At 39.8% G+C, this 13,527-nt stretch overlaps 1 protein-coding gene across 2 annotated transcripts in view; it reads left to right on the top strand.

Moving 5' to 3' along the window:
* Positions 1–13,527, top strand: part of EGFR (epidermal growth factor receptor) — a 146,485-nt gene that overhangs the window by 92,300 nt on the left and 40,658 nt on the right. For both annotated transcript variants that reach the window (XM_081931013.1, XM_081931014.1), the window contains exons 2-9: positions 1,301–1,452; positions 4,081–4,258; positions 5,018–5,179; positions 7,354–7,422; positions 8,889–9,007; positions 11,115–11,256; positions 12,552–12,668; positions 13,391–13,517. In XM_081931013.1, the coding sequence (XP_081787139.1) occupies positions 1,301–1,452; positions 4,081–4,258; positions 5,018–5,179; positions 7,354–7,422; positions 8,889–9,007; positions 11,115–11,256; positions 12,552–12,668; positions 13,391–13,517 (1,066 nt within the window). The remainder of the gene's footprint in view (positions 1–1,300; positions 1,453–4,080; positions 4,259–5,017; positions 5,180–7,353; positions 7,423–8,888; positions 9,008–11,114; positions 11,257–12,551; positions 12,669–13,390; positions 13,518–13,527) is intronic.

The following is a 13,527-nucleotide window of genomic DNA, read 5'->3' on the forward strand; positions in this document are numbered from 1 at the left end:
AATATTGCAGATAATGTGCCCCTTCCCAAGTAAAGAAAAAATAGACTTTGCACCACTGGGCACCTGGCAGTGATTATACACAGGTCTCTTTCCACCATTGTGGTTGACATGAAGTGGAGCACTGTTTTAATTTTAGATATATATAAATAGCCTTCTACCTGATTGGAGAATTGAGTCCCCCACCCCTGGCAAAGCAAGTGCTTTGATGAGTTAAGCAGGTCATATACAAAATTACAATTTGCATTTCACATAGATGAACTTAAGTGCTATTCTTCTTAAATAAGTTTAAAATAGCTGTCTGAGTGTGTCGTTCTGCCTTTGTCGTATAGGTAATAATAGAATGTGAGACACACACTAATCCCCCCCCCCCCCGTTACCCATAATAACCTTAATTGTTAACGTGTAGAGCTATTAGTCATTCCACACTGAAAATGAGTAATTAGATCTCTTGGAATAAATTTGGGTTCCCAGCCAAAACCATGTCAGTGCAATAAACCTTACACATTGGGCACCTTGAAGTTTATGTTGAAGACTGAAACACAAAGCAGTAAAGTCTTTTGGTGGGCTTTCTGGTTTTACTTTCCTTGTTGCTATATTGATACTGCTATTGATCCTATATATACGTTTCATCACTTCACTCCCATTTAATATGTAAATGATTATATTATTTTGCTGCTGCTTTTTATTGCTTTAGGGTATGATTTGTAAGTCGTTTGAATACTGTTCCATAGAAAACAAGCTTTAAAATATTTTAAGCAAAGGCAGCTAGATACAGTACACTTGACTGAAATGTGTTATCCCACTTCATTACAACTGGGCGTTTTTCTTCAGGTTGGTGCTTCAGTTTGTAAATGCCCCCAATTCCATTCTGTTTATCTCAAGTGGTTGGCCACTGTGAAAACAAGAGCGTAGAGCTCGGTGGGCCTTTGGTCTGATCCAGCAGCTTCAGGGCTCTTCTTGTGTCACGTAGGCAATAATTGACACATCTCCAGTAGGAGAAACAGATAAAGTTCCCCAACTACAAAAATACTAACAATTTTACTTTAAGGAAACATGCTTTATACTATTACAACGCGCAAAACCACAAAGTGTGGTATTGTATTGTCATGTTGTTGGATACTCAATGATTTCTAAGGCAGCAGCCATAAACTCTGCATGTAATAATAATAATAATAATAATAATAATAATAATATGTTTATACGCCACCCATCCGGCTGGGTTTCCCCAGCCACTCTGGGGGGGGCTCTGTCATTCTGCTGGCAGTAAGTCCTGACTTCTTTCTTCTTCTCTCCTCTACAGTTTGCCAAGGAACCAGCAACAAGCTAACCCAGCTTTCAAGTGTGGATGAGCACTACAATAGTCTGAAGAGAATGTATGAAGGCTGCGAGGTGGTGCTTGGCAATCTAGAAATCACTCACGTGAATCACACCTATAACCTTACTTTCTTGAGGGTTAGTGCAATGAGTCATGTTTCTCTGGTTCAGATGAAGTTGAGAAGAAAAATGAATGCATGTTGTAACCTAAGGAAGCAGCAACGTACACCTTAGTCAGCAACTAGGTTTGGTTTGGTTTTTTTGAGGAGGCACTTTGTCAAAGACCAAATTCCTCCTCCTAAAATACCATCCTGCCACATCCTGTTGTCATACGAACTGCTTGTTCACACCACTCTTTTGCTTTTGGAATAAGCAGCTGGAGTCTCTGAGTAATAAAGGAAGGGCAGCTTGGAGGGTCTTTCTAGGAGTAAGCCCCAAACACACACATTTTTGCTGCGTGTGCCAAGGATTCCAGCTATTGGGAATTGTTGTACTTCAAACAAACTAATACTTTACCCAGAAGGCCTAGAAACTCCTGGGCTGATGTGTACATACACGTATGTTTTCTATTTGCTGTTGGCCAAGTAAGCTCCCCTGCAATAATTTGGCTTGTTCCAACTCGTGCATTTAGCACTAATCCGTAATCTGTTTTCCAATGCTATGTGAGTACAGAAGACATTTTATAGTCTTCATTTGTACTGTTGAATAACATCAAAATACTTTTATAGACAACCCACCAAACGCAAATGAAATAAAGCTACAAATTGTAAGATGTGTAAAAGCCCCCTGATAAAAACTGCATTAAAAAGGAACATGTAAAGCTGACTCCTCCTTAATTATTATAATCTGTTACTTTCTGGATCTACCCTCTGAAAGCTTGAAGCATTCAAAGTTTTCGTATATGTATTTATATCATGTTTATTATGATTACTTGACTCACCACTGTGAGTGGCAAGAAAAATCGGATATAAATTTGGATAAGATGGATGAAAGATTTCTTTCACTTCTGGTACACAGTTTACAGAGTGTTCTTCCCAAGAAGAGCCTATATTAGCATAACGTAGCCACGAAGTTAGGGCTCTTCTTTTAGTGATATGCCAAAGTGTTGTAATGATTAGCTGTGACCAGATGTTTGTATTAGTTGTGGCCATATCTGGGTTTGTAGAATCATTAATCCCTGATCTGGTGACTGCTTTATTGCTTACTGACTTCAGTTAGCATTTTGTTGGTTCTACCATTCATTCTGTGTCAAGGCTTCGTGACCACCCCGTTCTCTGAAGGTTAAAAACTATACAGTACACAGTATGTTTGTTTTATGGGATCAAATAAGGCCACAACTTTATAGGTTACAGATGTCTAGGTTTGGCCATAAGCATTGAGGTAAGCCACTGTGACTATCACTCCAGCCTGTCTGCTTGCAGTGTCTCTAAGGGTGAAGCCATCTGACAGGGAACGCCCTATGACCTATGTCAAATCTGGCCATCCCCCAAGTGGTTTCCGTTGGTGGAGTGGAATGGCCCTGGCCCCCGTCTGGGTATTGGACAGGAGCTATTCCTCCCAGATCCTTTTAACCGGATACCCTTAGCCGTGGAGGGGCAGGCAGAGGCTACAGCCTACCCTCCATTAAAGATCTAAGCTTACCCAATGCCTGTCTGCCAATCGAGCCATTACCAGCTTGCTGCTAATCCTCCTGATCGAATGTGATTCTAGGTTGATGGATCACCCAACCCCCAGAGTGATCAACCCTGCATCTGATCACAAAATTGGCCTGCTTTCTGGCCCGATTGTAGCTAGAAGGGTTGGGACTACCACATCAATACTGCCTTTCCAACCAGTGTGACCAAAGAATGGTTATGATAGGGAACGATGTCAAGAATCTTTCTAAGTCCTCAATTACATACCAAGTGACGTCTATGGTCTTCCAAGGGCCCAAGTCATTCTCCCCCTGTTGGATGACAATTGCATCCGGGGGTGGGGGGGAGCAATATCTTAGATGTAGGCATGAATTCCTGCCACTTCATTCCACACATCATAAACCAGGAAATCTGGACACCAGGTGCCAATCCAAGGTTGCTGCCTTTTCCGGTGGAAACTACCTGTAGAAGTACCTGGGGCAAGTACCCATGGAATGATAAAAAGCGGAAAGAGGCATCCAAAATATATTATATAAATACATATTTGTGAATCAAGTGCTGTAAGAATCTAGAAAAGTGTTTAGAAGGACTATCTCAAGTATAGGGCCAGTATGCTGGCTAGCAGTCTATTACTAAAAAATAAAATGCCTCTATGTTCCAGCCACAGAACACATCCACCACAGGAAAAAAAGCCTACTAGGGATATTGTGCCTCCATCAATTTACTGAAGAGGTTTTGAAATACTTTTGTTTCTGCTTGAAGACACCACCTTTCTTAATTTGTCTTCAGAAGTAACCATGTATCATTTGAAATAAGTGCAGGCAGTGATCATTTTTTGTGTGTCCAATTGACGTGCAATCACACACATGCTTGTCACTGCTGACCCGGAAGTGGCCAAAAAAAGGGGGCGGGCTTATACACACTCCATCAGTGTGTGCAGGGATCAGGAATGGAACCTCCATGCAAAATGATCCCCACCTGTACAGAATTTAATTTCTTTTCGTTTGCTTGTTTTCTTAAATATTGTTAGCTAACATAAAATGAGTAATGGGGAAAACCTCAAGATTAATAGCTTTTAAGACATAGCATAAAATGACTAATAATATCTGCCTTCCTGTTGTCTATCCTCCAGAGTATACAAGAGGTGGCTGGTTATGTTCTTATAGCAATAAACACAGTGAAAAGTATTCCTTTGGAGAATCTCCAGATAATCCGAGGGAACACCCTTTATGAAAATGCTGCGTTGGCAGTTTTACTAAATTACAACGATGTGAGGGGGCTTGAAGAGCTGCCAATGAGACGCTTAGCAGGTGAGTTATTCAGGATGGAAGGGTGCAAACAAAAATTAACACCCCCCCCAATAATCCTTCAATCTTTAGCAGAACATGGGTTTGTAATCTGTCATTTAAATAATTTGGAATTGACTCAGCACTTGGTATATTAACTCACCTTTCTGTTAATTTGTTGAGATATGAAATGAGGAGAATCCCTGTCACGATGCACAAATCTTTGAAGGATTATGCATTTCCCAACAACAGCTTTGATATAGTACATAAGAGTCCTCAGCATCTCACAGCAGTAGCTCAGCCAACCATTTCACAGCTCTGTAAGAGAAACCAGTATTATTGTCCCCATATTACAGACAGTAATACTCTGTCTGAAAAACCGAAGTTTATTTTAAGACACTCCGTGACCTAGTTCTTAATCATATCCATCTTTTACTAACTGTGCTACGGTACCTGTGTGTTCTCATTGCTAATCAATGAAACCTTCCCAGGACCCCTAAGAGGAAACACATATTACTTCCATATTACAGATTGGGAAAATGGGCTGGAAAGTCCAGTGCCTTAACCACACAGGGATATGAAAATAATAATGGGGTCTGAACCTGCTTTCCAGACCCAAATGCAGTACTCTCAGTAGGCTCATAGAGACTCACCACTATCTGTCTACACACACACACACACACACACACACACGTGTGTATTTCCTCCTCCTCCTCTTCCCCTTTTAGATTGAAAAGGAAACCATATCATTTTTGATGTCTTTGCCGTAATTTCTTTTGGCAGAAATTCTAAATGGAGGAATAAAATTCAGCAATAATCCTTATCTTTGCAACATGGATAATGTTCTTTGGGATGACATTGTCGATAAAACAAGCAGCAAAGGTTTCGTACAGTTTGATCCTACTGAAAGAACAGAAATATTGCCAAGAACTGACAATAAAACATGTAAGTATAAACTGAAAAATCATATATGTATATATTCTTGACATTATACAAACCTATTGAAGTAGCGCCAGCCCACTGGATGTTGAATCCATAGCTGTCAACTTTTTCTTTTCTTGCGAGGAATCCTATTTGGAATAAGTGAATTCCCCTTTAAAAAAGGGGAAACGTTGACAGCTATGGTTGAATCTGTTTCTTAAACGAGTGCAGTCTCAAATTAAAAATGAAGATATAATAACTGCAGGAGTTTGCCACAATAGCAGCATGATACTAAGGCACTTGTTAAATAAAATGACAAATTCATAGTTAGTAATGATTTTTGCCTTGTTTCAAACTGCAGTGTGTGTGTATCACATCGGTTTTGCCTTGTATACAAATCAGCATGAGAATCTTACTCTCAGGCTTGTGGGTTTGAGCCCCGCGTTGGGCAAAGGGCTCCTGCCTTGCAGGGGTTGGACTAGATGTCCCTCGTGGTCCCTTCCAACTCTCCAATTCTATGATTCTGTGAAATGAAGGGCTGCCTTGCTGACAGTTCCAAAAAAAACTACACGCAATTATAATAACTAGGGACCTGCTTTGTGCTCTTTTGGTGGTAGGAACCCTCTGTGACCTTTCTAGTTACTATTTAATATATAACGGGTGCTGTCCCATCATCTTGAGCTTTGTCCCACATTCTGACATCGTTACAGACATTTCGTTTGAGGCTCAAGGCCCAAAACTCAGTTCTTGAAATAACAAGTTTGGATCAGATCTTGAGTCATGTACACTTGACTAAGAATCAGTGAAAATGATTTTATATAGTAAATGTGAATAAAAATATGTAATTAACATATACTAAATAAATTTTAAACAATGCTGTAACTAATAAATAATAAACTTATTAAAACCACCTTTAGATAAAACTTTATCAAAACCACCTTTTGACTTCCAAGTTATCTTCAGGTAGTCCTAATTGCATGTATGTATATACATCTATGGTTCAACATAAATACCAAATATAAAAAAACGATCTCTAGAACATAGGCAACTAAAAAGAAGGATAGATGAGAAAAGGTATGTGAAGTAACAACACCAATCATGACTAATAATGATGATAATCATCCATCCAATGTGTGCCCACCCCAAACTTGAGAATAAGCCTTCAAAAATGTGGATTCCACTGCCAATAAAAACATTGTAAGTTTACCCAAAATTAGCCCAACTGGTGAGCTATGTGTATTCTGCAATGCCCTTCCCAACAAAAATCAGTCTGGAGAGAGTTGTTCCTTTACAGGTCTACAACCCCAGGAGATCCAGATGTTGGTTTATTTACTATGCTATGGCTACATAAGCCTACAGAGAATCTAGTTCCCAGTCAGTTGAAAAACCCTCTTTTATATTTTTATATATGTTTTCATAGTTCACTTGGAAAAGGGACTGTGGAATCAGCTCTTTTTAAATATATTTTGCTTTCTTCATGCTTGCACTTGTTTATAGTTAAAAGCTCAAACAACAGAACCAAGCTTCTGGTAAACTTTGACAAGTTTAAGTGAGGATACAAATTATCCAGCAGATAGAATAAACATGTTGGAAGTGATTGTGGTCTACTGATTAATTACATTTTAAAATTATTGCTCAAAATACCTTTTTACCAATTTCTTCTCTTCAGCAGCAGGAATGCACGTATCCAACCGTCCCCCTTATATTTTGTTTGGATGATGGTTAAGCAATACCCATCCTTTGGGGCCATTTCTGAGGCTATATTTTCAGCATCCTAAAGCCTATTAATGTCTTCAGACATATGGGAATGAATGGCTTTATCTTTGATTCTCCATTATCTGTTGCTCCCTGCATTAAAGTTGTTCTTCAAGCCAAATGCCCATTCCTACCAGCCCCCTTAGGTATAATCTTTGCTCTGACCATCTCCAGGCTTGACCGCTGCATCTTTCACAGCTTAGTCCCAAACTCTACTGGCAAAGTATTCACCTCTCCCATTAAGCAAAATAACACTTTTCCTCAAGGTCCTTCACTGCTTTCCCAGCCAATTCTCTGCACCAAGCTCCTTGTACTTGCTATTAAAGCTTGCCACAACCTTGCCTAAACTACATTTCAGTCTACCCCAAAGTACAAAAAGATTCCCATGAAATAAAATTTGTCCACTTGATGTTTTCTCTAATATATATTCCCCACTTTCTTAGGCCAACAGTGTCATCCCAATTGTACAAGAGCACATTGCTGGGCTGCTGGACTAGAGAACTGCCAAACAAGTAAGTATAAACATTTATTTTTCTTTCAATTTTAAAATATACTTAAGTTTTAATGAGGAATATTTCCATTAGCAAGAGTTTCTTTTTGCCATTCTGCTCTATATCATCTGAAATGATGCTTGTTTTAAATCTTGGCTGCATTCGCTTCCATGCAGCTGGTACATAGTATAGACCCACCTCAACTCCAATTACTGGGTCTGACTGATGCAGACGTAATGCTGGCTCCTTCTTAACCAGGTGCAACCCTCCACCTAATTTTTTGCAGCCCTTGATGCCACCGTTGTTTGCAACTCCTGTTGTGTACAATGAATTGCCTTCCCATAACTTTGTGGGATTAGTTTCTTCTTGGCAGCTTTTAGTATAATTAGCCATGGTAGCCTTCTAGACTGGCTTTGTAAGATGGGCATTGGGGACACTGTTGCACAGTGGTTCTGCTCCTGCTTACAGGGTTGTGTCCAGGGAATAGCAGCAAGAGACTGTTTCAGCTGCATGGCCTTTGCATTATGGTGTGTACTGCAGGGGACTATCTTGTTACCCGTGCTGCTTAATGTCTACATGAAGCTGCTAGATGTGGTCATTCAGAGTTTGGGGGCAAAGTGTCATCAAGAGGCTGATGAAACACAGCTCTACTTCTCCATAACATCAGGAGAGTGCATTATTTAGACCATTGTCTGGGTGGAGTGGATGAGGGCCAGGAAACTGAGCTTGAACGCTGTAAAGACTGAGGCACTTGCCTGTTCTGGATGCAGCTGAACTCCCTCTGAAATAGCAGGGTCAGAGTTTGAGGGTACTCTGAATCTATCTTTGTTGCTCGGAACTCAAGTATCCTCTGGGGCTAGGAGTAACTTACAGCTGGTACCCTACAGCCATTCTTTGACAGGAATGATCTGGATAAAGTGATTCATACATTGGTAACCTCAAGACTCAGTCATTTTAATGCACTCTAGGTAGGGCTACTCTTGAGGCTGCTCCAATAGCCACACCTGATGCAAAACCTTATAGCTAGACTGTTGGTGTGGACAAAGTATTGCCAGAGCATAATTTGGGTGCTCAAAGTCTTGCAGTGGTGGCCCATATGCTCCTGGGCCATGTTCAGAGTTCTTGAATTAATTAACAAGGCCCTTAACAACTTGACTCCAAGTTACCTGAGAGACCATCTGATCACTTAGGTCCCTTCCCAGTCACTGAGGTCTTTGGGGGATTCAGTGTTAATCGTCCGCAATGGCTCATATCCACCAGGAGCCATGTGTATTGGGGGTCCACTCTCACAGAACTCCCTTCCAGTAGAAGTCAGACTTTTTGAATATTTTATTTATTGCAACAGGCAATAGAAGTCTGGTATTATAGCTTTTAGCTTTTCTGTATTGTATTTCTTGCACACTACTTAGAGATGAGTATGTGGTATATATAATTATTTGAATAAAATAACAGATAAATGAATAAATCTTGGCATTTTTGTCTTTCAGTAACCAAGGTTGACTGTGCAGCACAATGTTCAGGCAGATGCAAGGGGAGGCTGCCAAGTGACTGCTGTCATACGCAGTGTGCAGCAGGATGCACAGGTCCCAGAGAGAGTGATTGCTTGGTAAGAAGGCTACACAAACCTACATAAATTTATGTCACTACAGTGGTGCCTCGCAAGACAAAAAGAATCCGTTCTGCGAGTCTCTTCGTCTTGCGGTTTTTTCGTCTTGTAAAGCAAGCCCATTAGCGGATTAGCGCTATTAGCGGCTTAGCGGGCTTAGCGGATCAGCTGATAAGCGGCTTAGCGGATTAGCGGATCAGCTGTTAAGCGGATTAGCGGATCAGCTGATAAGTGGCTTAGCGGATCAGCTGTTTAGCGGATCAGCTGATAAGCGGCTTAGCGGCTTGGGAAAAGGGGAGGGGAGGAAAAAAACCCCGCAGGAACTCGCAAGACATTTTCGTCTTGCGAAGCAAGCCCGTAGGAAATTCGTTTTGCGAAGCACCTCCAAAACGGAAAACCCTTTCGTCTAGCGGGTTTTCCGTCTTGCGAGGCATTCGTCTTGCGGGGCACCACTGTATTATGTAACCCAATCTGCAAACAATTAAGCTGAAATGCCTAGTTTTTACAAAGTGTTTATTGCAATTCACCAATAGAAAAACAATGAAGAGAAACACAGCAACATTTGCTAGATTTACAAAAAATAAAATTGAACCTTATATGCTTGTGGCTTGTCTCCACATTATCCAGAAAATGAAAAAAGGTAGCCAAACATCTATCAAAGTTTATATTGCTGTTTTTCTGATACCTTTCAGATCAAATTATGCATGTACATGATGCCCCTTGTTTTAATAAACCATTTGAATTGACGTAGAATGTGTATTGAGCTCGATTTTTTTAGACACCATTATCCTAGCTACTATCAGACGATTCCATGATAAACTATATTGTTCCTTATTTGCATAATTGTTTCACTGACGCTGCATAATTAATTCTAGAAGCAAAAGAAGGTTGAAGCGTATGGTATTGACCACTTTACTCAATAACACTGCATTTTTATGCATATTTACTAGATATGTAGACTAAATAGTGAATCTCTTCAGCAAGTATCTGAAGAATGATAATACATGCCAACTAGATGGATCAAAATGCATGATTTTTACAGTGTTATATTTTAATTTAACACATACCAAAACATATATGCTATCTTGCAAAATAGGGACGTGGGTGGCGCTGTGGGTAAAAGCCTCAGCACCTAGGGCTTTCCGATCAAAAGGTCGGCGGTTCGAATCCCCGCGGCGGGGTGCACTCCCATTGCTCAGTCCCAGCGCCTGCCAACCTAGCAGTTCGAAAGCACCCCCGGGTGCAAGTAGATAAATAGGGACTGCTTACTGGCGGGAAGGTAAACGGCGTTTCCGTGTGCTGCGCTGGCTTGCCAGATGCAGTTTTGTCATGCTGGCCACGTGACCTGGAAGTGTCTTCGGACAGCGCTGGCCCCTGGCCTCTTAAGTGAGATGGGCGCACAACCCTAGAGTCTGTCAAGACTGGCCCGTATGGGCAGGGGTACCTTTACCTTTAGCTTTATCTTGCAAAATAACACCAATATTTAATAGAGATGGCTGTATATAAATTATGCACTTAATTTTAGGGTTTTTTGCCTCCTTGCCTAATTCCATCAATATCTTAATATCGTAACTAAGTATTAGTTAGCTTTAATTTGACCTTTTAAAAAATCTGCTCAGAAGCATTCCCAAGTACCCTATTATTATGCTGGTCAATATTTGTTTGTTAGAAAAGGGTTTTAACTGCAGATGTTACAAAATAGAATATATTGTGTATGTGCCCTTATTAAACATCTTAAAATGAAATCCTGATATCTAAGTCAGACAATCTTGAAACCTCCTTTCTACCCCAATATGTAATTTCACTGAAACATGTTTCCAAGCAAATGTGCTTAGGAATCCAACCATATGTTTAGGTCTCAGTCCCAGTTCAGCACTAGTCCGCTTTCTTAATGTACATGGAATCTAAAATGACCTATATTACAGATATGTTACAAGGCTGACAAAGTTTGCACAAGCAACAGTGCTATATAAATCATAGATAATAATGAGCTTTCAGATTGAGAAATAATAAAAGTCTAACCTTAAAAATTGCAATTTTTCTCATTTTCTACTGTATTAAAACAAAATATTTGCTCTTGTACTATTGTTGCATTATTTATTGACAGGCATGTCGCAAGTTTTGGGATGATGCAACATGCAAGGAGTCTTGCCCTAGTTTGCAAAAGTATAATATTATCACCTATCAGTTGGAAGACAACCCAGATGGAAAATACAGCTTTGGAGCAACTTGTGTGAAGAATTGTCCACGTAAGTTTTAGCTTTGGAGCAACTTGTGCAAAGAATTGTCCACATAAATCAGTCTGTGGAGAAGAAAGTTCACTTTCTGCCTTCTATCAAGGATGCTTCAAATTAATTTCTGGTATGCATCTCATGCACATGTTCTCGAACCCTCAGTTGTTCATTCTAGAGTGGTAATTTCCAAATGGCTGTGAGAAAGAACTTCAATAATGACTCCATTATTTGATGGATTAAATTTAATCCACTAATTTGCTAGTCTAACTTCATCTCCCTCCAGCCAACCTCCATTTGCAGCTAGTGAACTTGGGACATGAAATCACTCCTGATGCCACGATGCAGCATCATTACCAAGCCTGGAGTCAGGGTACCCACAGGACCTCTGTACAAATCACTAATCCTGGACTTTCCTCCTTTCAGTATGCTGCCAATTTTAATTCAGCTACCCTAAGCTTAGTTCTAGAATCTAGAGGAAACTGTAAGAAGCACTACTGTTTTCACATTATGCACCCATCATAAAAAATGTGTGATGAATTTTAATGTACTCACATAATGTACCTCAAACATGTACACTTGGGAGCATCTCTGCTAGCCCTACTTGCTCAAGACAGCTGGTGAGGCTCATCTCAACATTCCTCCACTCTGGGTTTTATATGTACACATAGGAACATAGGAAACTGCCTTATAACCACTATTGGTCCATCTGACTGGAAGCTCAGGGTTTCAGATGGGACATTCTCAGCCTCTTTTTAAAACACAATATTTATCTTGGTTCATTTTTAATTTTTAGCATTTTTGTTGTGCATTTGAATAACTTTTTTGTACATTTTTATTGAAATGGCAAATTAGATCAGTCAAATTCCACTCTGCCTTTCCTCTTTTCCCAGTGCCTAAGTGCTGTTTTTGACCCTCCCTTCCTACTAATGCTTCTTCAGGAATTCTGTTTCTGCAAGTTGCAGTATGAAGTGACCTGATCCACACCACCAAAACTAATATGTGGATTAGAACATAATTATCCCTCATATTTTGCAATACAGTTCTTGGCTTAATAAATTATATAAATGCATGTAAAGTGTGCATTTTAGTGTAAAAAGAATTTAGAAATACATATATTGAGATAAATTATGTATTAAAATATGCATTGTGATAAAATACATAAAACATCCTTAAGTACATTGTTTTGTGTGGTTTGTTTTTTTTAACAATTCAGAGATTAATGCAGAGACAGGATGGAATGGTCTTGGGAACAAACGCATGCAAAACTGACACAGACTGATCCATCCATTCTTACTCCCTGTCTTTTCTAGATAACTATGTTGTAACAGACCATGGTTCATGCGTCCGGTCGTGTCCTCCAGACTCTACAGAAGTGGAACAGAATGGCATTCGGAAGTGTAAAAAATGTGATGGCCCCTGTAGCAAAGGTATGAAAACTAGAGAATCCCTGGGTGTGATGCAGGTGAATATAAAGCCCTAATGTTGGCTGACTTTTGTAGTACTACAGTAATAATCTCAAACAGTAATAATGATGAAGTAAGTCTTGGATGAGATTACAGTTCAACAAATGCAGTAGAAATTCTTATCAAAACTGAAAAGTGCCATTTATCAAACCCTGGTCACAGCACAAGGTTTTTCGGGGAAAGGTATATCATGAACAACATGCTGGGTCAAACCATGGCTTAGCTCAGTGCCACACACTAAAATGACTGGGAAGGAGGAAAACAGCCACAGTCTCATCTCCAGGGGCTCACCTGTTTGCTCATTCATGGTTTGAGCTTAGAGTGGTAGGTAAATCCTTAAAAAGAGGCAGTGGTGAATGGAGTTCTGAAATGCTTAACCAAAGGATAATTGTTATTCTGTTTAATTAAAGCTCACAATTTGGCTTGGAGAGTTAAACAATGAGTCTGGGTTCAGAATATATGTCTGGTTCTTCTTATGCTTTTATGTTGTACAGATATGATTGATGTATCAAATAAAGCAAAAACAAAAGGACTTGAGACCAAGTTCATTTGTTACATATCTATTTATTACCCTTTGCCCTCCAGGACTGACAAGTGCGGAAGCTTGTTGCTGGTGTGTATACGAGCATCTTACTGATACCTAAAGCCTCCATTGAGCCCTAACATTTATTTTTCCTTTTTAACAGTTTGTAATGGGATTGGAACAGGTGATTTTAAAGGTGTTATTGCCGTTAATGCATCCAATATTGACTATTTCACAAATTGCACTACAATCAATGGAGACCTTGTATTTCTGAAAGTATCATTTTCAGGGTAAGTTAAG

This window comes from Podarcis melisellensis, assembly GCF_964234715.1.
Source record: "Podarcis melisellensis genome assembly, chromosome: 12".
Classification (NCBI taxonomy): domain Eukaryota; kingdom Metazoa; phylum Chordata; class Lepidosauria; order Squamata; family Lacertidae; genus Podarcis; species Podarcis melisellensis.